Source organism: Onychomys torridus, chromosome 12, assembly GCF_903995425.1.
Source record: "Onychomys torridus chromosome 12, mOncTor1.1, whole genome shotgun sequence".
Classification (NCBI taxonomy): domain Eukaryota; kingdom Metazoa; phylum Chordata; class Mammalia; order Rodentia; family Cricetidae; genus Onychomys; species Onychomys torridus.
In genome coordinates, this window is record NC_050454.1 from 15,316,669 (window position 1) to 15,342,274 (window position 25,606).

Sequence of the window (25,606 nt, forward strand, 5' to 3'; positions counted from 1 at the left end):
TGCAGGCCCCTTCTTCTCTGTCCTCCTTTCCCAGTTTCTGTCTCCCCTGGAGAATTGGCCCATCATCCCTGCTGTCCCCTGTCTCAGGATCCTGAGTCTCACAGGATCTCAGCGAGTGCAGGATCCCAGGAGAAGAGGCAGGCTTTGAAGTAGGAAATCAGTTCCCACCTAGCCTGAGTCCTTCCCTCCCGCCAGTCTCTCCCTACCCCCAGCTTATAAGCACACAGTGCTCCCTGAGGGCACCTGTTCCACACATGGCCCTGTAGTTTCAGGGATACCAAAGCCTGAAGTGGCCTGGTTCCTGGAAGGTCTCCCTGTGAGGAGACGAGAAGGCGTTATTGAGATTTATGAAGACGGTGCATCCCATTACCTCTGCCTACGGAGAGCCCGGATGAGGGACAGTGGGAGGTACAGCTGTACAGCATCCAATATCCTTGGCCATGTGTCCTGCAGTTGGACCCTCCTGGTGGAACGTGAGTACCTCCCCCCATCCGATGATTCAGGCAGTTCAGGTCCTGCAGCTCCACACCCTACACTGCAGCTATCATCCTCACCCACAGACCAAGGGAGAAGTCACTGCTCCCACCCCCCAGTTCTTCAATAGATGTTTATTGTAGTCACCTCAACACAGACGTTCCCCAGTCCATGCCAAGGCCAGTTGACAGTTACGTTTTTTTAGGTTCCTCAGCTGCCCAAGTAGTGCCATGACTCAGCTCTAACCACAGAGAATGAGCATTCACTAAATATACAGGCTTAAAGAAATGCGAGAGGATGGGGTGCCACGCCTTTTATGTTTACTCAGTGTCTGGTTATAGAGTCAATGCATGTCCGTTGTGCGGGATTTAAGCGATATATAATCTCCTGGCTCCAAAATAAACATTTTAATGTCTTTTAAACAAAATCAGCGTGTGCTCGCTTGAATCCTGCTTTCTATCCCAATTCACTCACAGAACGCAAACCTCTTTCTATACTGTTTAATAGTTTTGAAGGCATGATTTCTAGTAGCCATAGACTGTTGTGAGAGTCGACATGGATAAATCTGGCATCTTCCTGTTTTGTTGACTGTTTCTGTTGTGGTCACTGTCCCACTGTTACAGAGAAGCCATGATGAGCTGGACACGCAGCTCAGCCCTAGAGTGCCCCTGTAGCTTGCACGACTTCTGGGTTTTGATCTCTAGCGCCAGAACAAAAGAAGAGAGAGGAAGGGCGTTAGTCAGCCAGTCTGTGTTTCCATTTGTTTTTCTATACAATTTCTCCCTGCTGAGAGGACTCAGTGGGCGGAGGGGCTTGTTGCCAAGGCTGACGACCTGAGTTCAATCCTCGGGATACACACTATGGAAGGAGAGAAGCACCTCCCACACCCTTGCTAGGCCGTGTGCACTGTACATGTGCACACATGCACACAGACGCACACACACACCAAATAAATTTGTTTTGTTTTGTTTTGTTTTGTTTTTCGAGACAGGGTTTCTCTGTAGCTTTGGAGCCTGTCCTGGAACTCGCTCTGTAGACCAGGCTGGCCTTGAACTCACAGAGATCCACCTGCCTCTGCCTCCCGAGTGCTGGGATTACACCACCACCCGGCTAAATAAATTTAATTACAAAAATTCCCTTTTAAATGCATAACACGCGATTGTGGGCCCTAGGTCCACGTCAAACCTTTGATAAACCTATTAAATAAAAAGCCTAGGAGTAGAATACACCAAGTGGGAGTTCTACAGGACCAGCAACCTTTGCCAGGTTACTTTAACAACTGAATTACAAGGAAAGTGGAAGGGAGAGAGAGAACAAAATGATTAGATTAAAAGGTATAAATCATATCAATATTGATAGTTTGAAGGCTTTGTACAATTCTGACTAAAACAGTTAAGTTTTTGTGAGAGATCAGACAAATGTAGGCATTGATACATGGTGCTATTTGAGGTTGTGATGATGGTCTCAAGGTTTCTTCTTAACGAATTCTCTAATGAAATGATATGATTTCTTATATTTGCCCTAAAAATACTTGACATTTGGGCAGCATAGGCAAGAATACCAACAAAACAATATTGGTCGATAAAAATGGAAGTGAGTGAGAGGTACACAGGGATTCACTGCATGACTCTGTCTCCTTTGGTGTGATTCTAAAATCTCCACAGGAAATCACTCGTAGAAGAGGGTGTCAGGAGCCTCTGGAACTAGTTACACGCAGGTGTGAGCCATCCGTCCTTGGTACTGGAGACCGAACCCAGGTCCTCTGGGAGAGCAGCCGGTGTTCTTAACTGCTGAGCCAGCTCTCCAGCTCCTTTACTTGCCTCTTGACTGGGATTTTACCGCGCTGGTGAATTTCTTTACAAGGAATGTTATCTGTTCGTTTTGGAGATGGGCAGTGATGTCAGGCCTAGGAGCTCTTACTTCATCAGCCAGTCCAGGCTCCATGTCTTGTTAGGGGGTAGATGTGTGTCTTCAGGGCTGCCGAAGGTGGATGGGATGTCTGCAGAGCCTAAATTCTCCTCCGGCTTTGCCTGCTCTGAATTTATCTACATCTTAGGGAAAACAATTTTTTTTTTCTTATTTAACATCTTGGGGTAGTTTGTCTCTTACCAACCCTCTATCATTTTGTTATTGTTGTTGGTTTGTGTGGTAGGCAATTTTGAGACATAATTCATATAACATAAAAGTCACCCTTGGGAGTTTGTAATTCACTGATTTTTTAACCCATTCTCAGAATTGTATGCCCATCACTACCATCATTTAGACAATCACTCCAAAATCCTACAAATCATCAGACATTGCTGTTCCCATGGCCCTACCCCCAAACCCCATTATTTATTTTCTGTCTCTGTGGATTTGTCCATTCTGAACATTTTGTATCAATGGAATCATATAATGTTGGAGGGTTTTATGAATGGCTTCTTTGTCTTAGAAGAATGTAGCCGGTCGGTGGTGACGCCCACCTTTAATCCCAGTACTTGGGAGGCAGAGCCAGGTGGATCCCTATGAGTTCAAAGCCAGCCTGGTCTACAGAGCGAGACTCAGGACAGCTTGGGCTGTTACACAGAGAAACCCTGTCTCAAACAACAAAACAAAACATACAAACAAAACAAAACAAAAACCCAAGAAGACCATTTCCAGGTTTCATCTTTGTTGTGTGGCAACTTGTACCAGCACTTTATTCACCTTTGTAGCTGAATAACATTCCACTGACTGGATCAACTTGTGTTTGTCCAGTCATCAGTAGAGGAATGTTGGGTGTATTTCTGCTTCTCAGGCATTTTTTACTTTAATTTTCTTAAATTTTCCTTACATGAGTACACTTCATTTACACATTTGCACCCCACCTTCTCCCGCTCCAGTTCCCCCTATGTATCCCATCACCCCTCTGTATTCTTCTATAATTATTATTGCTTTACACTTGCGTGTACACACACACACACACACACACACACACACGCACACACGCACACATGCACGCTACTGCACACACACACACTCACTTAGTCCAGTTAGCATTACCTGTAGGCACGTGTGTTTAAGGAGGACCACATAGGAGTGAGAATCCCTGGAGAAAACTGACCCTCCCTCCCTTTGCAGCCATTAGCTCTTCTAGGGGTGGGGCTCTCTGTGAGCATTGTGTGCAGGTGCTTTCCAGTGTCCGTGGAACTGTTGGGTTGTGTTTCCCTCTGAGGAACCAGCAGGCTGTTCTCTCTAGTGGTGTCACCATCCTGTTCCACCAGCAGTGTGCAAGTGTTCCAACATCCTCACCAACACCTTACCTTCTGTATTTCCCTTTTCTATCATTGTCCCTCTGGGACTTCGACTTACATTTCTCGGATGACTAACATTGAATGTAATTTCATGTGCTTTTTAGATGTTTGCATATCTTCTTTACAGAAATCTAGTGGAAAAAAATCTTTGCTTTTTTTTTTTTTTTTGGTTTTTGGTTTTTGGTTTTTTTGAGCTGAGGATTGAACCCAGGGCCTTACACTTGCTAGGCAAGCGCTCTACCACTGAGTTAAATCCCCAACCCATTTGTTCGTTTTTTAATTGGGTCATTTTGTTGTGGTGGTGGAGTTTTAAGAGTTCCTTTATATATTTGGGATATAAGTTCTTTAATAAATGTATGATTTTTAATTGTTTCCTTCTATTCTGCAAAGTCTGGATGTGTTAGCTTTCTTTCCCTGTGATCAAATTCCTGATATAAATTGACCTAAAGGAGGAAAGGATTTTTTGGCTCACAGTTTGAGGTTTTAGTCCACAGTCAGCTGGCTCCACCCCTTTTGACTCTAGGGTGACCAAGCCACCAGGAAGTGTGTGATGGAGAAGGCTCCCCAGCTCATGGAAACCAGGGAGTAAAGCAAGAGATGAAGAACCAGAATTCCAATGTCCCCCAAAAGGACCACTCAATGGCCTAACTTCCACCCACTAGACCTCTCCAACAGTGTCCACCATGTCCCCAAAAGTTGAGGACCCAATGCACGGGCCCTTGAGGGACATCAGTAGCACCAGATCATGTCATGTGTCCAGTGACATCTCCATTTAGTCATCTTGGTGATTGAAGTAACAGTTGGATACAAATAAATTAAGGAAATGCCTTGAACCAGTGTGTCTTCCAGCCTTTGATGAGGGATTCTGTGTGTATTTAAGGGAACCTTCACTTCTGCTGTTAAACGTTTACAATTCAACGTAGCCATTATTCCCTCCTAGCGGAGAGCCTCCAGACCAGCCAGAGGTGAAAGTAGGGCCTCTCAGGGCTTCCTTGAGCGTACACATTGCCTTGAACTTGCATGGGACCTTCTAGGACCCAGGGGATACGTCAGAGTTTCATGGCTGTGGACATTTCCCCAGTTTTTCCTTTTAAGTTTCATTGGTCAGACTCTTACTAACCCTTGCTGATATTGCTGCCTCGGTAGCAGGGATGTTAAATAATTGCTTTTTCACAAATACCTTGGGGATAGAGTGGTTCACACAGCCCAAGCTCTGCATCTGGTCAAGGCAGACGGCGCTGGAGGTGGAGCAGAAGTTGCTGCCAGAACCAGGCAGTGGTGACGACTCTCTTGGGGCTGTGGTTTTCTGGAGCTCTGGCCCCCAAACAGCTCATTTTCACAAGTTCCCTGGTTGCTTCTGGTTTTCAAAGCTGCCAAGAGCTGGGGTGAAGGGGAGGGGAGTTAAAAGACCACAGAGTCTGCTGTCCTTCCCCAGAGCCAGCTGAGTTTGGAGGGCTGCAGTTTGGTTTCCTCAAGCCTTGGTCAATATCCAGAATTCTGGAAAGCTCGATCTAGGATCTCTGTGATGACAATCTCTCTGCTTTAATGGAGTAGATTGCAGAGGTTGGTTCTTTGTTGTTGTTGTTGTTTTTTTTTTTTTTTTTTTTTTTTTTCTGCCTTTCTAGAAGTGAATTGCATTCTCCTATCTCCTTAAGGTGTTGCCATCTCGCAACCTCTCCAGATTACAAATCCTCCATTCATTCTGGGCAAAGACTTTACCAAGACACAGTCTGTGCCGCGCATGTTATTTAGTGTCTGCCACCAGCCCTTTCCTTCCTCCTTCCTCTGACTGCAGGAAGGCTGCTTCCTTTATTCACAAGTCTCTTCTATGCCTTCCATCTCCATGGAGATCTTGGCCAGCAGGGATGACCCCGCCCTGAGTCTTTCCTCTTCCCCCATCAAAGGAGCTTCTTCCTTTTTGGTCACTGTCTTCTTGGGAACTCTTCCTCTGCCTCTCTTCTCTTCTACACTAAACTCTACCCCCTCCAAGCAGAGTTTCCATGCACAGCTTCCATTTGACAAGCATGGCAAAGACTCTATGTAAGTGTTCTGTAGACTAGGTGTGTGTCAAATGCTCTCCTTTGCTTTATTTTATTTGATGATCCCAGTCGCCTCAATAGGTAATTATAGCTACACCCATTTTCCAGAAGAGAATACTGAAGTGCGGAAAAATGATGTCACTTGTCACACGCCTTGTAAAAGATAGCATATTTCTAGCCCAAGTTGGCTAGGAACATAATTATGTCAGTGACTCTGAACGGCGTGTCTCTATGGAGGGAATCTGACAGTGACTCAGAGAAGGTGTAGATTGTAGATAGTGCATTCCTACAGCCCTTGGACCAACTGCCCCTTCCTCCGTGTTAGGCCTGGCCAGAAGCACTGTTGCTGTGGTGTGTCTGCTCACCCATCTTCTACCCCAAGGTCTAGAGGAGACAGTGTGGTTGTGGCATCAGAGAGTGAGTGGCCTGTGATTCTGCTGTACCATACCCTGACTGGTTCAGAAGCCACCATCTGTCCCTGTTTCTTTTAATTAAGGTCTTTGAATTTTAAAGTGTTCCCCAATCTACAGTCTACAGTGCGGAAGGCTTTGAACTTTGAAAGTTCTGCAGGCAGTTCTCTGAGAGTTCAGCAGGCAGTGTGTGTGTCTAGCAGTGCCGCAGGCATTCTGGACCTTTGACCTAGAACCGGGCTCAAGTCACACTTGGAAAATACATATGCGTCTTTGTCATGTGATTCAGTCCTGGAATTGGGGGGAAAACAATTAAAATAATTTCAAATGGAAATATCCCCACTGTGGGTCTACAGTTTCTACAAATAAGATATTAATTGAACCATGTAATAAGACCATGTAATTGGTGATGGCATGAACAAAGAAGAGACCCTAGAACTCGGAGTCAGACCCAGAAAGAGGGGGAGAAGGCACTCCCAGGCTGCTCAGGATAGCAAAGGTCAAAAGTAGATGAGAGAGACCTACATCACAAGGAGAGAAGGCAGGCCTCAGTTTTGTGACCCTGGAAGACCCCTGTGAGTTGTAGTGAGTGGCCTGCAGGCGTGTGATGCCTTTCCTCCTCAAGTGTGGAGGTAGGCAAGGCACAGTACACTGTTGAAGAAGCCCAGGGCCCAGGACAATGGGTATGTCTGCCGTGCAAGGATTGGCATAAGTGGTCCATCACTGGGTGGGCGAGCTGTGATTTGAGAGGGTCTTTCTGTTGTTTGCCTTCACAGGGTCAAACTTGGTACAGACGGCCCCTTCATTCTCCAGTGTCCTGGAGGACAGTGTTGTCGTTGAGGGCCAAGACTTTGTGCTGCGGTGCTCTGTACGAGGGACCCCAGTACCCAGGATCACTTGGCTGCTCAATGGTGAGTTCTCCCTGCTCCAGCCCCATTGGCCTCCTGACTTGAGTTCTCTCTTCTCATACTGAACCATGTGTGCCTCAGAAGCACAGAAAAGAGAAGGTGTGGGCACTGGGCCGGCTGCTCACTAGCTGACCCAGCTCATCTGCTCTTTGGGGATCCTGCTAAGTTCACATATATAAAGTGGGTAATGAGGTACCTGCCCAGAGATACGCAAATGCAATTTCAGTTTCTTTTCTTATGATTAGACTCCTAAGATATCATCAGTAAGCGTTTGTTGAGTCAACAAATGAACATGCACATGAATAATCCAGTGACCCACATCAGAACTTGGTCAAGGAATGTGACCTTTTATTGAGTGGCAGGTGGGTCTAGGTTAAAAACTAGTAATTCTTTATGCTGTTAGTTATACTTCTATAATGAAGTAAAGCTCTTTGACTTTTCTTGTTTGGTTTTCAAGACAGGGTCTCTCTATGTAGCCCTGGCTGTCCTGAAACTTTCTCTGTAGACCAGGCTGGCCACGAACTCACAGAGATCCACCTGCCTCTGCTTCTAAGTGCTGGGATCAAAGGTGTGCACCACCACACTTGGCATAAGCAATGCTCTTTGAAAAAAAAAAATCACCAAATACCTTTATCCATCTCTTCTTTTGAGGGCCTTTTCATTTTAAGAGTATGGGAGACTGAGAACAGTCTGTTCAATGGGCAGAGGCTGCTTGGGAGAAAGCACTGAGGCCTGCTGAGAGGGGTTCTTCACAGAACAGGGGAGTCGGGGAACCTGCCTTTAGAGGATGGGAACCGAGAGCTTGCAATCTTAGCCAGTTTTCACAGCCTTCTTAAAAGGCAGTGCCCATCGCTTATCACCAAGGTGTGTCACCGCCCTGACCCAGTGCTGTGAGCCTCCATGCACTGTAGTTCCCTCAGGCTTTGCCAGAATTGCTCTCTGAGTGAGAGGAGGTGTGTACTCTCTCTCCAAGCAGTTAGCTCAGGTAGATAGGTGAGAACCGAGTGGGCCCTCTCTCCTACCCCTCACCCATGGGCAGCTCTCAAGGGGCCCTGGGACTGACCGCAAGGACCCAGCTTACTTTCAGCGAGAGCTCAATATGAGCATAAGGACCAGTCGTGGGTCTGAGTGAGAATTTCATTTTGACTGGGCCGAGCTAAACAAGGGTCAGCGAGCATTTCCTCCAGAGAGCCAATCTGTAAATCCTTTCAGGGTTTCAGGACATACTCCTCTGCCACAACTATGCAATGCCACTGTTGCGACACGAAAACAGCAGACGGTGTGGAAATGATTTGTGGGCACTAAAATAAGAAATTCATGAAATTTCCCCATGTCATGAAATTTCATTCTTTTTATTAAAATATATATATAAAGTACTTAAATAGTGTTCTTGGTTTGCTAGCTGTGTAGAACCAAATCACATAGGTCAGTGCGGAGAAGTTTGTGTTTGTTTGGTTGGTTGGTTTTTGAGACAGGGTTTCTCTGTGTAGCTTTGCACCTTTCCTGGATCTCACGCTGTAGACCAGGCTGGCCTCGAACTCACAGAGATCCGCCTGGCTCTGCCTCCCGAGTGCTGGGATTAAAGGCGTGTGCCACCACCGCCCAGCTGTGGAGAAGTTTTTTTTGTGCGGTGGACAGTGGTTAATAGCAGCTCACCGCTGGTCAATACGCAGAAAACGCTGTATTTGGAGTGCTCAGCCGCAAATAGGACATCTAGATCATATTCAAGACTCGGGGTCCACGTCAGAAGATGGGACAGAAAGACTGCCAGAGACAGAAGGGAGGGAGGGAGGGCTGGACTGAAACAGCGTCTCTGGACATGACAGGACCTCTCCAGTCATGAACTAACAGCAGCTGTGGTTGCCTGCACGAGACCTAGACAGGATTGAGCCAGTCTGCATTCTAACACGGAGCAGGGAGGGCTCATGGTCCCCACCCTTAGCTTAAAGGGGAGAGAGGGTCCGTTTTCTTTAAGAATATGTATGGCCCCTGGTAAGAATCGTGCTCCGCACCCAAGAATATATGAACAGGACAGGTTTGACTTGATGGGTTATTCAAACAAAACAAAAAGGACACAAAATTATGGGTTGGGGTGGGAGTGGATCTGGTAGGAGTGAGGGGGAGGAGTTGGGAAGACTATGGCCAAAGTACATTGTATGAAATTCCCAAAGAATTAATATTATATATATAATTAATATTATATATATAAGTATACATTATAATTAATACATATTACTATATACTATGATATCTAACAATGCAATATATTATTATAAGAAAGTATAGTAATATATGTTGTATTCTAATACACACACACACACACACACACACACACACACACACACACACACAGGTTGCAGGTGTGGTTTGGTCCATGGTTTGTGTTTGTTTGCTTTAAGTAGTGAGGCTTGAACCTGGGTGTAGATCTTGGCTTTCCACACTTTTCCCACTAGAGGGCAATCGTGCTTAATTCACCTTCCTTGGCTGCAGATTAATCCAAACAAACCTCTAGGCTGGGAGTTTCTTTCTTTCTTTTTTTAGGCTGGGAGTTTCTTAACTCTGGGTCATGATGTGCTTTGAGCCAGCAGCTTCTTTCTGGGGGCACCATCCCTGCTTGTGGGCCCGAAAGGAGTCAGGAATTGTGCATCAGGAAAAGACAGGTTCTCATAGAGCTTGTCACCCGTGTTGGGACAGAGGAGACAGGCTGGGGGCAGTCAAGGAGCATGCTGGTGATCTCAGGTTCTTCCAGGGGTGTCACTCTTACAAAAATAAAATCAAAGGGTATTCAGTCCTTCCAATGGCGCTCTCCTGGCCCCTGCCTTCCCCGCTCCACCCCTCCCAGTTCCTACTTTTATGGAATGTAATGGATTGGAAAGGTCCTCTTCCCTCCCTCTTGCTTGGCAGTCTCTCTGCAAAACTGTCCTAGAGACATGAAGTGTTGTTATGTGCAGAAGAAAACATTGCTCTGTGTGGAGGGCTGTTTCTCCCTAAACCGCCTGCCTCTCCTGCCCCCCTCCCTGAATTTTATGAAGTGCTAACGAGGACTGGGGGATGGGCAAAAGAAAGAAATGGCAGTTGCTTCCTATACAGCAGAGGAAGACATTCCTGCTAGAGGCCAGACAGACCACATCCCTATCAGTAAAGGTCCCACTATAGAACGATACCATTTCGGAGCATGCATGCTAACTGCTTACAACCAGTTGCCACATAGGACTGCATATAAAGAAGGCTTCTTGTAGGCCCATTCATTTTGTGTTCCCCACGTGTGTCTGTCCCTTGAATGCTAAAGTGTAGCTTATTGCACAGAGGAAATGAACGTAATTGCGACTTTAGGGTGGGGCTGCAGCATTGCTATCTGATCAATATCTGTAATGGGAAACGGGATCATTCTTTCTGGAGACATCTCAAAAGAGCTGAGAGCCACATGTTCAGTCTGAACGAGGTCCACTCTGCCCAAGCCTGGGCTGAGGACCAAAAAGACCCCGCAGAATTCTTTCCAGGTGTGTGGAATGGAGGTTATCCAAAAATGCCAGCTGTCTGTCATTGCCCTCCCGCATGCCAAATTCTTCCAGAGTGACTCTACCCAGTCTTCCCAGGCCCAGTCTCATCCTGCGTGGAGTTGGACCGGCTCCAGCATCATGACAGTTGCCCTGCCAGGGTCAAGCCTGCTATCCCGCCACCAGCAGGTGCTCCCTGGCCTGAGCCCTTCTGCGCTTCCCTCTGCAGGGCGGCCCATCAAGTTTGCTCACTCCATCTGTGAGGCTGGCATGGCTGAGCTCCACATCCAGGATGCCCTGCCAGAGGATCGTGGGACCTACACCTGTCTGGCTGAGAATGCCTTGGGGCAGGTGTCCTGCAGCGCCAGGGTCACCGTCCAAGGTAGGATCCTTCAAGCGTCCCCCCCCCCCCCCCCCGCTTCCGCTCCGCCTGTCTGCTATGAAGTATGAAGGGAGAGTGTTTTTATAGACCATAGGGTTCCTGGCCCCAATTCAAGGAGCAGGAGCGTAAATGGGATTGCGATTGTTGGCAGGCAGCTACGGAAGCAGAGAGGCTGCTGGGGCATCTTAGGAACAACGGAGAGGTTACACAGATGGTCCTGAGCACAGGCATGAAGTGGAGCACCTGATATCCCAGCCCTAGGGAGGGGGAGGTAGGATGGTCCTGAGTTCCGATCCTGAGTCCCAAGCCAACCTGAGGTGTATAGAAAGTCAGACCCTGTCTCCAAGGAAAAGAGGGAGGAAAGAAATGGAAGGGGGAGGCGAGAAGGGAAGAGCCTGAGCCTGAAGGCAGGCCGATGGAAGAGATGGTCTCTGGCATTCCACAGTAACAGCAGCGTGTCTCGCATCCCTTAACCCCACTGGGCCGTGGGCACACACACCAGGGAAAGAGACAAGGGCTCCCCTGACTTTGGAAGCTCTCCATCTAGAACAAGAAAACCATTTGCACAGCAAGATGTGTCCTTAACAGGCAGCGCCTCACAGACGGCTCTTGTGCCCTGAGGTGCTGGTGAGGCAGCAGGTCCTGAGACGTCTGAAGAGTCCGAGGTTTTCCCTCACCGGCCTGGCGCTGAGTCATCTGGTTCTCACGGTCAGCCATTGATCAGGCCAGCACTTAGTGTCCGGGAATCACCGTGGATCCTAGGCTTGAGACTCACCTTTCTGGGCGGTGGCTATGTATGGTGGTTGTTTCCAGGAGGAGAGGGTGATTCTAAGGTCCAGGACCCTCAGGTAACCCTGATTCCCGCCTTTCCTTAGCCTGTGCCCCCAGCTCCTGAGGATGACTGGGTCCTCTGGGTGCTTTAGACAGGGTAGAGTGTGCTTTCCTTCCCTACCAGCCAAGCAGAAAACCGTACCTCATTTCTTTTGTCCCCCCAAAATTCATGCTTCTTAGGAGAGTCCTCTTGTAGTGTGAGTAGCCACGTTCTGGAAGGCTGTGTGAGATGGTATCACAGAAGAGGGCACAAAATGCATCCTGCCTCCTCTATCTCTTCAGCTATACCACCTCACAGAGACCCCTGGGGCTCAGGGCAGAGTGTTGTCCCTGTCTTAGACAGAAGGGTCTAGTGGCCTTGACATCAGTAGAACTCGGCCAGCACACCACCCCAGGAGAGCAGGTAAAGCAGCATCTGAGCCCAGGCCCTGGGACCAAGCTAGGTCACCCCTTTCTCAGAGTGCCCCTCCCCTGGCCCAAAGCAGAAGGCTAGCCACAAAGGGAAAGGCAATATCCTTCCCTAGGGCTAAGGGAGCTGTCACTAACAGAGAATGTGGTCCATGTCTGCCCTGTGTGGCTGTCTGCCAGGAGGGACTTGGATTTCTCTGAAGAAATGCCTCTGTGTGGAGTCATGTGTGAACCAGCCTGCCCCTTCTTTCCAGGAAGCCTTCCACACTGGGGTCAGAGCTGGCGGTGGCCCGTGAGATCTTCTCTGGTACACACATGTAACCAACTTATCTCTATGGTTCTCATGGCATGGCTGCTGGGGGCCTTGGGGGGACTGTGGTATGAGACTTCCAAGGAAACACAGAAGTTCATGGCCTGGTCTTGGAGACCCAGGGTGGGGGCTGCTCTCCCATCTTCTTAGAGGCTAGCCAGTCTGTAGTGAGCAGGGAAGGACAAATGGCATAGGCTAGACCAGTTTACCCAGTCTTGTATCTGGTAGTCAGCTAATCCAGCATATTTTCAGTTGTTTGTGTTTTTAACTGGATTAGAGATTCAACTAAGATAACAAACAGTCTCTGTGGGCTGGGGGGGGGGGGTGTCTTCAGATGAAGGATGGGAAACTCGGGGTTATCCCCCTGACTCCTGAGTGTTGGGAAGGCTGCATGATTGCCCGTTTAAGTGTGTTTCAAAGCAAACGGGGCTGGGGGGGGGGGGGGAGCTGCAGCACAGCCCCACCAGGTCCTCTGCATCTGCTGTCAGCAGCCTGGTGAGTGAGTGCCCTCCTGCGTCGGGGAGGTACTGACCTTTCCAAGGCAGACCGAGGCTCCGAACCATAAATGGAAAACAAGGCTGAGACACAACCCCACTCGGGCCCGGTATGAGCCTTCTCTGCACGGGGCTGGCAGAGTACACCTGGCACAGTGACATTTCTAGCACCCTGCCCCAAGGTGCTTTGGAGGTTCCAGGCCGTGTCTTGCACTCTCCTCAGCTTTTGAGTTCTGCTGACTTTTGTAGCAGCTCTTTTGGCTCCAGCCCCCCTCCCCCCTGCCCCCCCCCCAGATGTTAAGGGATTTATTCCATGCTGCCTCAACTGCTGAGCCACCCTTCCCTCTAGCTCCCCAGGCATGGTTCTGTCACTCAATGGCATCATTGTGCAAAGTGTCAATACAAAGCCAGCGCCTGACCTGAATTCCATTCACCGGCTCCCTAGACTTTTCACCTGGGTGTCAACTCTCCAGGTATCACCTTCCTCTGTGTGATATGGGGGGACACTGGTAGTCACAGTACTGTGAGGATTAAATGAATTGTCCCCCAAACTGTAGAATGCTCCATATGTGCTGTCGTGATGGGTGTCCCAACTTTAAACAAGTCGGATTTTCACCAAAGAATCAACTCGCTGCTGTATAATCTGTCTGCTTGGTAAAGGGCAGAGAGGACTGGAAGGTCTGCCGGGCTATGCAGCTGTAGACCAAGTGAGAGACCTGAGGAATTGGTTCAAAGGGACTTGAACCAGCCGTGGGCTCGTGTGCTGCACCTTGAGGCTCTGACCACAAGGTGGCACAATGCAGCAACGCATTGCCCTCCGCTTGCCGTTTCCGTGTGGGGCTGGCTGTGCAGCCCTCCTGCCAGACTAGAGCTCTCTCTGTCTGTGAGCACCCAGCTGGTTCTGTGCTGAAGAGCGGACATGGGGACTCTCCCTCTCCGCTTGAGCCTTTTGTCACGGCCTCACAGTCTCTCAGAGCACTGGCCCAGCACTCTGTGTTGTTCGGCTTGTCTCTGCTGCAGCTCTTAAGCCTAGCTAGCTCCCACCGATGTCACTCTCTCCCAGAAGCCTTCCCTGCTTGCCTCAGAAGAAGCCCTGTGGACACCGTGCATGCATCCCTTGTCACATTTATTCACCAAAAGTCTTTGTCGAGTGCCTGCATTCATCTGGTCTGGGGACACTGTAAAACGCAGGCCCGCGCTCACCCCACTTACCCTCTGATGGAGATGGCGGCAACAGTCAACAGTCAAGACGTGGCTTAACTTCACACGCCGGTACATGCTTTTAAGAAAATGAATGCAGGGCTGAGGATGTTGCTCAGTGGTAGAGAGCGTGTCCGCCATCCCTACATCCCTGCACTGGATCCCCAGCATCACACACACACACACACACACACACACACACACACACACACACACAATTTTATTTACAAAACTGAACAGGGAATGAAATCAGACAAAGGTAAATGGGATGCTGTTGTAGGTGGGCAGCAGGCCGCACAGCAAGTACAAAGGCTCTGAGGTGGGAGCAAGACCGGCCTAGTCAACATGGCCATTGTTGCTGAGCCAAGTGAGCCGGTAGCAGAGTAGCAGCATAATGGGGGTGGGGTAGGGCAGGGATGTATCATGCAGGGCCTCAAGGTTAAGAGACACTTGCTCTAAGTGTCTTTTTAAGTATCTGCAATCTTCCTGCAGGGAGACTCCTTGTCTTCCTGATACTGTATGTAACTCAGGACCTGTCCTGTGAGCTCCTGTGACCAGTGAGCGGTCACTGAAAGGGCGTTGGGGTGGGTGAGCCCTCCTCATATGCAGAGAGGCATTCCCTGGACTTCACCACTTGTCTAGGATCTCAGTGCCTGAAACTTCCAGGAGACCTGTGAGGGAGACCAGCTCCCTGTTTCCCCCCAGGGTACTCTTGAGGAGAGAAGTATGTAGATAGAAGTATAGAGGAGAGAGACAGAGACACAGGATAGCTCGGGAGGGCCTGGGTCAAAACCCACCGGCCCCTTCTAAAGGGCTTATAAAGGAATGCTGGGTGTGGAGCACTATCTATGTCAAGGCTAAATTCTTAAGCAACAAGATACATTAATAATCTGCTAATTGTACCTATTTTGACATAGTTTCTCCACTAATGATTTGTTTGCACAACTAAAGGCATGCTGGGCCTGTGAGAGGAACCTAAGGATGTAAAATGTGGGTAAGGTAAAAAGAAAAAAAATCAGATGAAGAAAATGTTTTATGAGGACATTTGTTAGAGGGTTTGTTTGATGAAGAGTCCCTAGGGGGGACCACAGGCCCCTCAAAGCAGCCATGTTCTTGACTCTGAACCTAGGTGTGTGGCAGCTCCCAGCCTCCTCTGTTCATCCCAAGTATGTGTGTGCACTTTGGACCTATGTCACCTGTCCACTGGCATAAGTCATGGACTCTGCCCTCTGTCAGCTGAGGACACCGGCAACCATTTTAACCCTTACATTTTGGCTGAAGAGAGACTCTGTGAAGGAGAAGAGACAGTGCTGTCTTTAACCTGGTTTTTGTTTTGTTTTGTTTTAACTATCCTGAGAACCTTAGTGTGCCCGAGCATCTGCTCACAGCCTTTGAAACGTAAGATAAGCAGCGAGTTTAGTGTCCAATCAGTGCATGGCCAGCATTTTCATTTTCTGCCGACTGAGGCCTTCACACTGCAGGGGGGCTTGTGGGGCCCGGATGTGTCCATCTGGTACGAAGCTCAGAACTGGAGCCTCGCTTTACTAATTGGACAATTATAGAGGCTCCTAACTGTCCACTTTTACAGCCCTTTGTAGACCATAGTCCCCCATTTCCTGGCTTGCAGACCTTGGCCAAAAACACCATCCAGAATGAAAGCCTTGTGTTCCCGGTGGCAAGATGTGCCCCAGTTATGACAGCACAAACAGCAGTGTGGTTTCCAGGCCTCGATGGCAAAGAGCTCTGGGGGTTTGGATGCTGTGCCTGCCTGTTTGGAGTGCCATGATAACTGCTAAGACCTTAAGGAGGCTGAGGTGGTGGGGGTCCCTGCCTCTCATCTAGGAGCCCGTCATTCCTGGTCAGAGCTCTTCTCTGAGATGTCACACTATGTCCCTTTCATTCTTGTCCTTGCACCCTTCTCTGCCCATTTGCTTCTTTAGTTCTGGGGAAGTCAGCAGGAGCAAGGCAGGCCAAAACTGCCATAGAAACAGTCCAGTGCTGACTTCCAAGACGGTTCTATTGGTTCTATCGGGTTAGAGACAGACTTTTGTTAAAGGGAATTCAGATACCTCCCCGGGGATTTATAGCTTGCCAAAGGCTCTGGGAATGGGAAGGGGCTGGGCTGCCTTCCTACAAGGCTAAAAAACCAAGCCCTGGAATGTGGGAGAGGAGGCACTAGTCCCTGATGCGGGAACCGCACTGCATTTGGAGCACCAAATAAAGCGGGGGAGATTGGCTGTAGACGCCCCTCAGTTGGTGATTTATTGGATTTCCATAGAATAACAGGGCTGAGAGGGAATCCAGTTTGCCGTTAGCATGGCATTTTGCATTGTGGTAGCTAAGGGAAATGGCTCATGTTCAAAGAACTAAAGAGAATCTTTAGTAGATCCAAGATAAAGGCCAACGTGTCCGTTGAACGCACATTTGGATCCGTAAACTCAGGGCTTCAGAGGGCAGCAGGCTGACCAGCATAGGTTGTCCAGGGGTGGTGGGGGTTGGGGGGGTCATGATGGTTTTAAGAAGAGATTCAGAATGAGTTATTTTTCCTACTAAACTCATAGAAAGTTGGAGAAGGACCGTAGAGGGAAGAAAAAGGGAAATAGTTAGTTATAGCGTACTAGGAGGTACCAGCGAGGGCTACGGCAGGTTCTTTTTTTTTTTTTTTAAAGATTTATTTATTTATGATGTATACAGACGAGAGCTTTTTTTTTTTTTTAAAGATTTATTTATTTATGATGTATACAGACGAGAGCATGAGATCTCATTACAGATAGTTGTGAGCCACCATGTGGTTGCTGGGAATTGAACTCAGGACCTCTGGAAGAGCAGTCGGTGCTCTTAACCTCTGAGCCATCTCTCCAGCTCCTATGACAGGTTCTTTATGCCAGACCCAGGAAGAGTTGAAGGCTTCACAGGCTCAGGTTCGAGGAGCAGCTGGTACTGTGTATTGTCCTGGACTAGTGGGGGGGGGGGTGGGGTGGTGGTGAATGACAACGAGCTGCTCTACCCTGGGGGTACTGGATTTTCTCCAAAAGCTTCCCCAAACGTTGCATTTGCTCTGAAGTCCTCGTCGGTCAGTCGGTATCTTCAAGGGGGAGCTTTGACAGGAGAAGTACGATTGTGCAGACCAGGTCTCCTGCTGCAGTGAATCTCTCCGCAGTCTATGTGCAACTTTACAGACGAAGAAGCCTAATGCTTCGAGGGATTAAGTCAGCTGCTGTGGGCGAGTGTGGTACCTGTTTCCCGACCTCCAAATGTTTATTTGTCTCTATCTTCCACCTTTCCTTTTATTTTGTTTTTTTGTTTGTTTGTTTGTTTGGGTTTTTTTTGTTTTTTTGAGACAGGGTTTCTCTGTGTGTAGCTGTGTGCCTGTCCTGGATCTTGCTCTGTATAGACCAGGCTGGCCTCGAACTCACAGAGATCCACCTGCCTCTGCCTCCCGAGAGCTGGGACTAAAGACGTGCGTCACTACCCCCCCCCCCCCCCCCCCCCCCCCCCCGGCTCTCAGGTCCTATTGGCAGCTTTCATCTGTCCAACATCATTTTCCCATGTCTGTGAGCTACTTTCTCAGCAGCTCATCTGTGGCCATGTTTTTCTTTCCACTGAAGGACAGGCTGAGCCCTTCCCTTCCCTCAGCAGAGCGGTGGCTGTCAGTTCAGTGCTGGACGCAGGAACCAAGAGTCGAAGGAACAGATAAATTCACCTTGGATGGTTAGTCTGAGACTAGTGAGTTGTGGCTCTGGCTCTCCTGGACTCTAGAAAGACAACCTCTCCAAGCTTGCTCTCAGTGGGAGCAGGAAGCACTGCTGTGGGAAAAGCCAGAGGTATATTTAGTCTAGCCCCACTGGAGCTGGATACAGGCATCTATCCCTGGTCCCAGTGATTCCTCCCTCAGAGTCTGTGTACTGTGGGAGGCCAGTGCCTGCCTCCCAGATGAGGAAGGCTGGGGTTCTCTCACCCCTGAGGCTGGCTTCCTGTTGTGACCTCAAAGCAAGACATTCCCAGCGTACTGGATCTCTGGGCTAACAGTCAGGCCTGGGGGATATTTGGGTGGCCTGCCCCTGTTCTTAGATCCACAGAGAGAAAGCAAGAAGCCTGACCCAGTCAGTTGCATCCTCGGGTCTGTTGGCCACTGCAGCCTGCAGACTCAGCAAACCACCTTCCTCTGTTGAGTGGCAGTATACCCACCAAGAACTTTGTCGGGGACTCTTCCAGCTTTATCTCCATGGCTACTGTTGAGTCCTGGTTGGGGCACTTGTTTGTTATTGTCTGGTTGACCCTGTTCAATCAAAGCAGCCAGTAGGATTCAGAAAAGCGGAGCATTTGTTTTTATACTGATTGGTATTAGATGCTGTTGTGGGGTCTTTTGAGACAGGCCCTTGAACTCACTATGTAGCCAAGGAAGATGAATTTGAATCTCTTCTGCCTCCCTCTCTAGACTAGGAGGCATGGGCATGCACTGCTATGGCCAGCTTTAGGTGGTTCTGGGGATTGAAGTCAGCTTAAGTCACGCACTCTACCAACCGAGCTGCATCCCCAGCCCCACGGCCGTTTTTACGTATAGTTTCCTTGAATTGTCTGAAAGTCCTGCAGGGGAATCATGTATACAGTAGACTATTCTCACCAATTGTTGATAATATTTCTGTTGTTGATAATAGCTAACCACACATACACACGGTGCCCCCTTCCGCCTTACTTGTTTCTGCCCTGCTTTCTCTCCGTTGTCAAGAATCTACTGTGTGAATGAGCTGCAGTGTGCCTGTCCTCGGTGGCACTGTCACAGCTCACTGTGGTCAGCGCAGGGGAATGCTGGTTCCCTTTGAAGAGGTGCTGATGGTGTGCCCCCCTTGTCCTCAGGAGGCCTGGGCCCTCTGTCCTGGTTGACCTGCTCTGGCTTCATGACCCTGCTTGGCTTGTCGCCGTAACACATCTTGGGCTGACTCTCAGTACAATGGGAAGTTGTTGTGGTTCCTTTTCTTTTTCTTTTTCCTCTTTGGGGACCTGCCACCCAGCTCCCAAATAATCACATGGAGTCTTCTTCTTACTTATGAATGCCTGGCCTTAGCTGACTTGTTTCTAGACTGGTTTTCTAACTCAAATTATCCCGTTTCTCTTAAACTACATTTTGCCTCTGGGCTTTTTAACCTTTCTTTTTTTCTTTCTTTCTTTCTTTCTCTCTCTCTCTCTTTCTTTCTTCCTTCTTTCTCTCTCTCTTTCTCTCTTTCGTTCTTCTTTCTTTCTCTCTGTCTTTCTGTCTTTCTTTCTCTCTTTCTTTCTTTCTTTCTTTCTCCATGGCTGGCTGGCTGACTTGGTGGCTGGGCCCTGATGCCATCCTCTCCTTCTCCTTTTCTCATTTCTCCCCCTTTTCTCTTCCTCCTCTTTTATTTATCCTCTCTTCCTGCCAGCCCTGCCTAGCCTCTCTCTCCTGCCTAGCTATTGACTGTTCAGCTCTTTACTAGACCAATCAGGTGTTTTAGACAGGCAATGTAACACAGCTTTACAGAGTTAAACAAATGCAACATAAAAGAATGCAACACACCTTTGCATCATTAAACAAATATTCCACAGCATAAGTAAATGTAACATATTTTAAAGTAATATCCCACAATAGGTAGTGGTTTGGGCCTGGGGTTCCAAGGAGCTAGTTCAGGCTCCTTTTCTTTGGGTGTCTGAAAGAAGCTACTGACTGGGAACCCAAGGCCCTCTCTGTCTTCTTCAGCATGCGTTTATAGGAAGGTTGGCCCATTTTCTCACCCCAGAAGAACTTGGGCTTATTGACTGCTATTCACTGGCCTGAATTCAGGATCACCATATCCCATGTGATTCCCCCTGCACCTGCTTGGATGAGTCGAAACAAACAGGAACACCAGCCCGAGGGTTTGAGAACAGATTAGTTCCCATCATTCTGTTCTTCCTTCCGTTATCACTGTAGGACTAACAGGAAGAAAGAACAGGGCCAGGAGCCGTGGCTACCCTGGATCTAAAGCATGAGCTGGTTCCTCTCATTCCTCACCTGGGGAGATGCAAGAAAGCTGCATTGTTTACTTTGAGATCTGTCTTATGGTATCTCCAAGCATGACATCACAGGACTTGGGAAACAACAAACAAACAAACAAATAAATAAATAAATAAATAAAGTGAGTCAGTAATAATCAGGGAGGGCTCAAGATCCCCTCCTTCTTAGGATGCCATTGATAATGAATGTGGACAATCCTGATGTAGGATGGTTCAACTTGGGATTTTCAGCTTTATGATGGTGTGAAAGCCACACACCTTTGATAGAAATTCATTTCAAATTTTAAACTTTGAATTTGAGCATTTCCTGAGATCGCAATGTGATCTATGGCAAGGAACAGAAAGACCCAGTCAGCTTTGTGGCCCCAGGATCAAATAGCCAGTCCCCTACAGTGAGCTGTGTTGCTGAGCTGGGATATTCCATAGGGTGGGTTCACCAAATGCATATACTTGCCATATGCTACTTTTTTTAGCTTATAGTAAGTTAATAGGAAATCATTGTAAGTTGAGCATCTGTGGAGGCACATATTATTTTCACATTCTGTCTTCAAAACCCCCTGAAGCCCTGAGATGACACAGCCCCTAGAGACAGATGAAGATGTGGGGCTTCAGGTAGAGGCAGAGACCTACTTATGGTCAAGATGTGGCTCCAAGTCTAGGTTTCTGTCCTGTGCTGGCTCATTGTTGTTGTTTTGTTTCTTATCAAGTTGCCACAAGCTAGAGTCATCTAAGAGTAGAGAACCTCAATTGGGAAAAATGCCTCCATAAGATCAGCCTGTAGACAGTTGATGTCTAGAGGGCCCAGCCCACTGTGGGTGGTCCTACCCCCTAGGCTAGTGGTCCTACTCCCTAAGCTAGTGATCCTGGATGGAATAAGAAAGCAGACTAAAAGCTTGGCGGTGGTGGCGCACACCTTTAATCCCAGCACTTGGGAGGCAAAGCCAGGTGGATCTCTGTGACTTCAGGGCCAGCCTGGGCTACAGAACGAGTTCCAGGAAAGGCTCCAAAGGTACACAGAGAAACCCTGTCTCAAAAAAAAACAAAAACAAAAACAGAAAGCAGACTAAGGCAGCCATAAGGAAAAAAACAGTAAGCAGTGTTCCTCTGTGGCCTGTTTCAGTTCCTGCTTTGTGTTTCGGTCCTGACATTCCCTGGTGATGGAGTTATAAGATGAAATACACCTTTTCCTTCCCAAGTTGGTTTTGAACATGGTTTCTTGTCCAGCTACGGGGGACAGACATTCAGGGCTCAGATCCTGGAAGCTCCCAGTCCATCCCTCATGCCCTTCTCAGCTGGGGCAGTTTGGGGATTACAGACAGGTCCTTAGACCCCAGCAACCAAGATCCACAGGGTACTATGGCTTTATTGGGGCTCCAGGTGAGGGAACAGGCAGTAGGGAGAACTGAGAGAGAATGGCCTGGAAGAGCAGACAGCCACCAGCTGGAAGACAAGCAAGCTGGAATTTGATGTTCCTGTAGCACCCAGAAGGAATTCCAGTCCATCTGTATGGAGCTCCATGGTTTGGGCTGATAGGCAGAGATGCAGGAACAGGGAGTCCTCTGGAGAGGGGAAAACATTTTGTCCTCAAGCCCTCTCAATCTGTGCAAGACAGGAAATTCCTCAACCCTCCGGAGGCAGCCAGCTTTCCTGACCGCAGCAGCCCAGGCAGGGACATGAGGTAGATTTGTGCGTTTCCAATACAGGCTCCCTAAGTCCACCCCCACAGCCTCCTGCCAAGACCCCTCCAGCAGCTGCACTCCATCAAAAGAGAATTCTTGAGATGGGGGCAGGGGATCAAGAACCCTACCTGGTGGCCAGAGGTGGGATGGAGTTTATCTGTCTTAGCTGCTCTTGTGTGCCTGCTTCATATCTCCCTGTTACACCGGCTCTGAGGAAGCTTTATTCTGACCTTTATTCAGCCTCTGAACCTCATCCTTCTACCACCCCAGAGCCTGGGCTGGGAGAGCTTTGCTTTCTGTGGCCACAGGTAAAAAAATAACATGTTTTGTTTGAATTAGTCCTTAACCTGGTAGAGAGAACACCCTGGGAACTATCCCCAGAGTTCCAGAGTTTGAAAGAAGGTTTGGAATTTGTTTCCTTGTGATGTTGGAGACCCAAAATATAGTGTTCTCCCTTGCAACTTTAAGTTAGAGATATTCCAGTGTGTTAGTGTGGTTCCTGTTGTAACAAATTACCCAAAGATGGATACTTTGTAAAGTAAAGAGGTTTCTCTTAGTTCCGGCTTCTGGAGGTCAGAGACCACCACACAGCTATTTTCACAGGTCTTCAGGAAAGCTTCTTGCTCTGTCCTGTCATAGCTAGGAGGCAGTAGAAGTGGGTGCGTGTAATAATGTGTGCTGAAGACAGAGCAATGCAGGTCTGATTGTAGAGCACCCCGCTCTCACATTGACCTAACTCCCTCCTTAGAGAACTAATCCAGTATGCAAAGAACTTCATCGATCTCTTGAGAAAGTCTCTAATCCTTTCATAGGGTGGTGTCTCCATAACCTAATCACCTCTCAGAGGGCCCCTTTCCAATGCCTCCATATTGAAAGTGAAATTTCATCATGGCTCTCAAGAACCATGTAGAACCCTTGCGTTATCTCAGGCCCTGAGTTTGATACCCAATACTACAAACAAACAAACAAACAAACATGGTTTGATGCTGTTCACCCTGAGTTGTATTAAGTTCAAACCATAGACCTGTCCTGCTAATCATATAGTACCCGGGGTGGGAGGTGGGGGATGGGGTGGGGAGCGATGGGAGAGGATAGACACTGGGCAGCAAGGAGCTCATGCTACATTGGAAGCAGACAGTGCCTTACCTCCTGGGGACTGGCTGAAGCCAGCTTCGGGGAGGATGGCAAGCATAAGAAAAAAGCCTTCTGTGAGTCTGTCTCCTCAGAGAGCTGAGTAGGGGGTGGACTAGGCCTGCGCCCAGAGAGCTGTGCTGGTCTTTGCCCTTAGCTAGCACATTCCCTTCATCCCTCTTCTAGATTTCGCTGAAGTATTATGAAAGTACAGTAAGCTGCGTGTATTTTAGGAGTTGAACTTAATGAGTTTATATCCGTGAGGAGATATTTACCCCGAACTAAAAAGTGACCATTTCTGTTTCTCTTAAGCATTCCCCAGTGCTCTTTTCTAATCCATCTCCCACCCCCTACTGCAAGCACCCACTGATATGCTTTCTGGCGCTCTAGTGTGATGTGATGTGTGTGTGTGTGTGTGTGTGTGTGTGTGTGTATGAGTGTATGTGAGAGAGAGAGAGAGATGGGGGGGGAGGAGAATAAATCCAAAGCCTTACACAGGCAAGGTTACTCTCAATCACTGAGTCACGGCCCACCCTGTAGTTTTGCTTTGTTTAGTTGAGACATGGTCTTACCCTAAGCTGGCCTCAAACCCACTACTCTCCTGCCTTAGCCCCCTGAGTGTAGGGATTATAGGTATGTGTTGTCATACCCAGCTTTAGCTTACTTTTCAAAAAGGGAAGGATATGGATTTGGAAGTATAGGTTGGTAGGACAGTATGTATTTATGTATGAGATTCTGGATTTGAGTTAGAGCCCATTCCCTATGGTGAGATGCCTTACTCGGCTGTGATGCAGGGGGAAGGGGCTTAGTCCTGCCCCAACTTGGTATGCCAGCCTATGTTGACTACCCAAGGGAGGTCTTACCCCCTATGATGAGTGAATGGGGGGTGGGGAAAGGTGTGGGGGGACTGGAAAAGGGGAGGGAGGGGGAACAGTAGTTGGTATATGTAATGAAAAAAAATTTAAATAAAAAAATGATTAAAAGGAGAGGATGGGGAGCAGAAGAAAGAAGGAGAATTGTTCTGTTGGCTGTGTGTGTTGTACACATATATCATGTCTCGCAAGAGTAAGAAGAAACCAAGCGTTGTTTACTTCTGAGGAGACCGTGCCAGGGAGCTTGGAACAGAGACTTTACATAGACCCTTCGGCATCTTTTGAATTCTGTGCCATGTGATTGAATCACTTAATTCAAGAGAGTGAAGAGAATTTAAGGGGGGGAAATGTTCATGAAGATGCCAAGTGTGAGCTTCCTCCCTGAGGTTCTCCCGAGGAAGCAGGGCTTGTTTGCTCAGGACTCCATGGAACCTCATTGTTTAGTCTCTGCTGTCAGGCAAGAGCACTGTCCCATCAAGCAGTGACATGGGACATGCCTCGTCCCAGTGATCCCCAGAGCCTCCCAGCATGAATGAGACCTGAGCTTCAGCACAGCTGTGTCATCTAGTGAGTGCATCTGTTGAATGTGTAAAGAATGTTTCTCTCCCATTTTGTGTCCTCCACACAGAAAAGGAAAGTGAAGGAGAGAGGGAATGCCTCCTTCTGCCACCGGCTCCCAGCAAGCCCACGGCACCCATCTTCCTGCAAGGCCTCTCTGACCTCAAAGTCATGGATGGAAGCCAGGTCACTATGACAGTCCAGGTGTCAGGTCGGTCCGTACAGCCCTCTTCCTGGGGTGTGGAAGAGGGTGATCGTGTGGCAGTGGGGTATTGCTCCTAGATGCCCAGAAAATCATCATGGAACCATCAGCAAGGGGTTCAAGGAAATGGAGTCTTTTGGCTTCTCTCTTCTGCTATCTGGGTAGCATTTTATAGGTTGAAGGTTATATGGTCCAGAGGAAGAAGATGACTAAGATTAATGTGGCCAGTTCCAATGGCAAGTTCGGGGTCTTGTTTTTCACTTTTGTTTTTTGGTTTGTACTTTTTGTTTTGTTTTAAAGAATTCCAACTGTTTTTTTTTAAATTGGTATCTATCCATTGTAGAAAATGATGAGTTTCATAATTCTATTTTATTCAAAAGCATCATGTGCTTTAACCATATTTACTAATTACCCTCCCTTTCCTCCCACCAGCCCCCTTCTTTTTCCAAATAGTCCCACTTCTACTTTTGAGTCTTTCCACTCTTAATCAATGTAGTGGTTGAAACCTTAGCCAGAGTAATAAGGCAAGAGAAAGAAATAAAAAGATTGCAAGCAGGAAAAGAGGAAGTCAAATTATCCAATTGCAGACAATATAAGTCTATACTTAAAAGACCCTAGAGATTTTCTAGAGAGTTTTTTAATGGTGCAAAATGAACTTGTGTGAGGTCTCAAGTCTTAGAGGCCATCTGAGTTGCTAGAGTCAGATTTTAAGGTAGAAAGTAGATGATCAGAGATCTTTCTAAAACTTCTAAAACAGGCAAAAAAATGTGACTTGCACTCAGACTGAGCTCTCCTGGTCCTTTCTGGGGAGAGCAGGAGAAGCTCACTGTAAATAGGGGTTTTTGTCGCAACTGCCCGGTCCCAAATAAACATGGAAGCTTATATTAATTACAAAATGTTTGGCCAATAGCTTAGGCTTACTAT

The 25,606-nt window shown here is 48.0% G+C and overlaps 1 protein-coding gene across 1 annotated transcript in view; it reads left to right on the top strand.

Annotated features, from left to right (window-relative positions):
* The window catches only part of Mylk (myosin light chain kinase), a 250,871-nt gene that overhangs the window by 129,598 nt on the left and 95,667 nt on the right, over window positions 1–25,606 (top strand). The window contains exons 9-12 of the mRNA XM_036203911.1: window positions 267–473; window positions 6,972–7,106; window positions 10,830–10,982; window positions 24,551–24,691. Coding sequence (XP_036059804.1) covers window positions 267–473; window positions 6,972–7,106; window positions 10,830–10,982; window positions 24,551–24,691 — 636 coding nt within the window. The remainder of the gene's footprint in view (window positions 1–266; window positions 474–6,971; window positions 7,107–10,829; window positions 10,983–24,550; window positions 24,692–25,606) is intronic.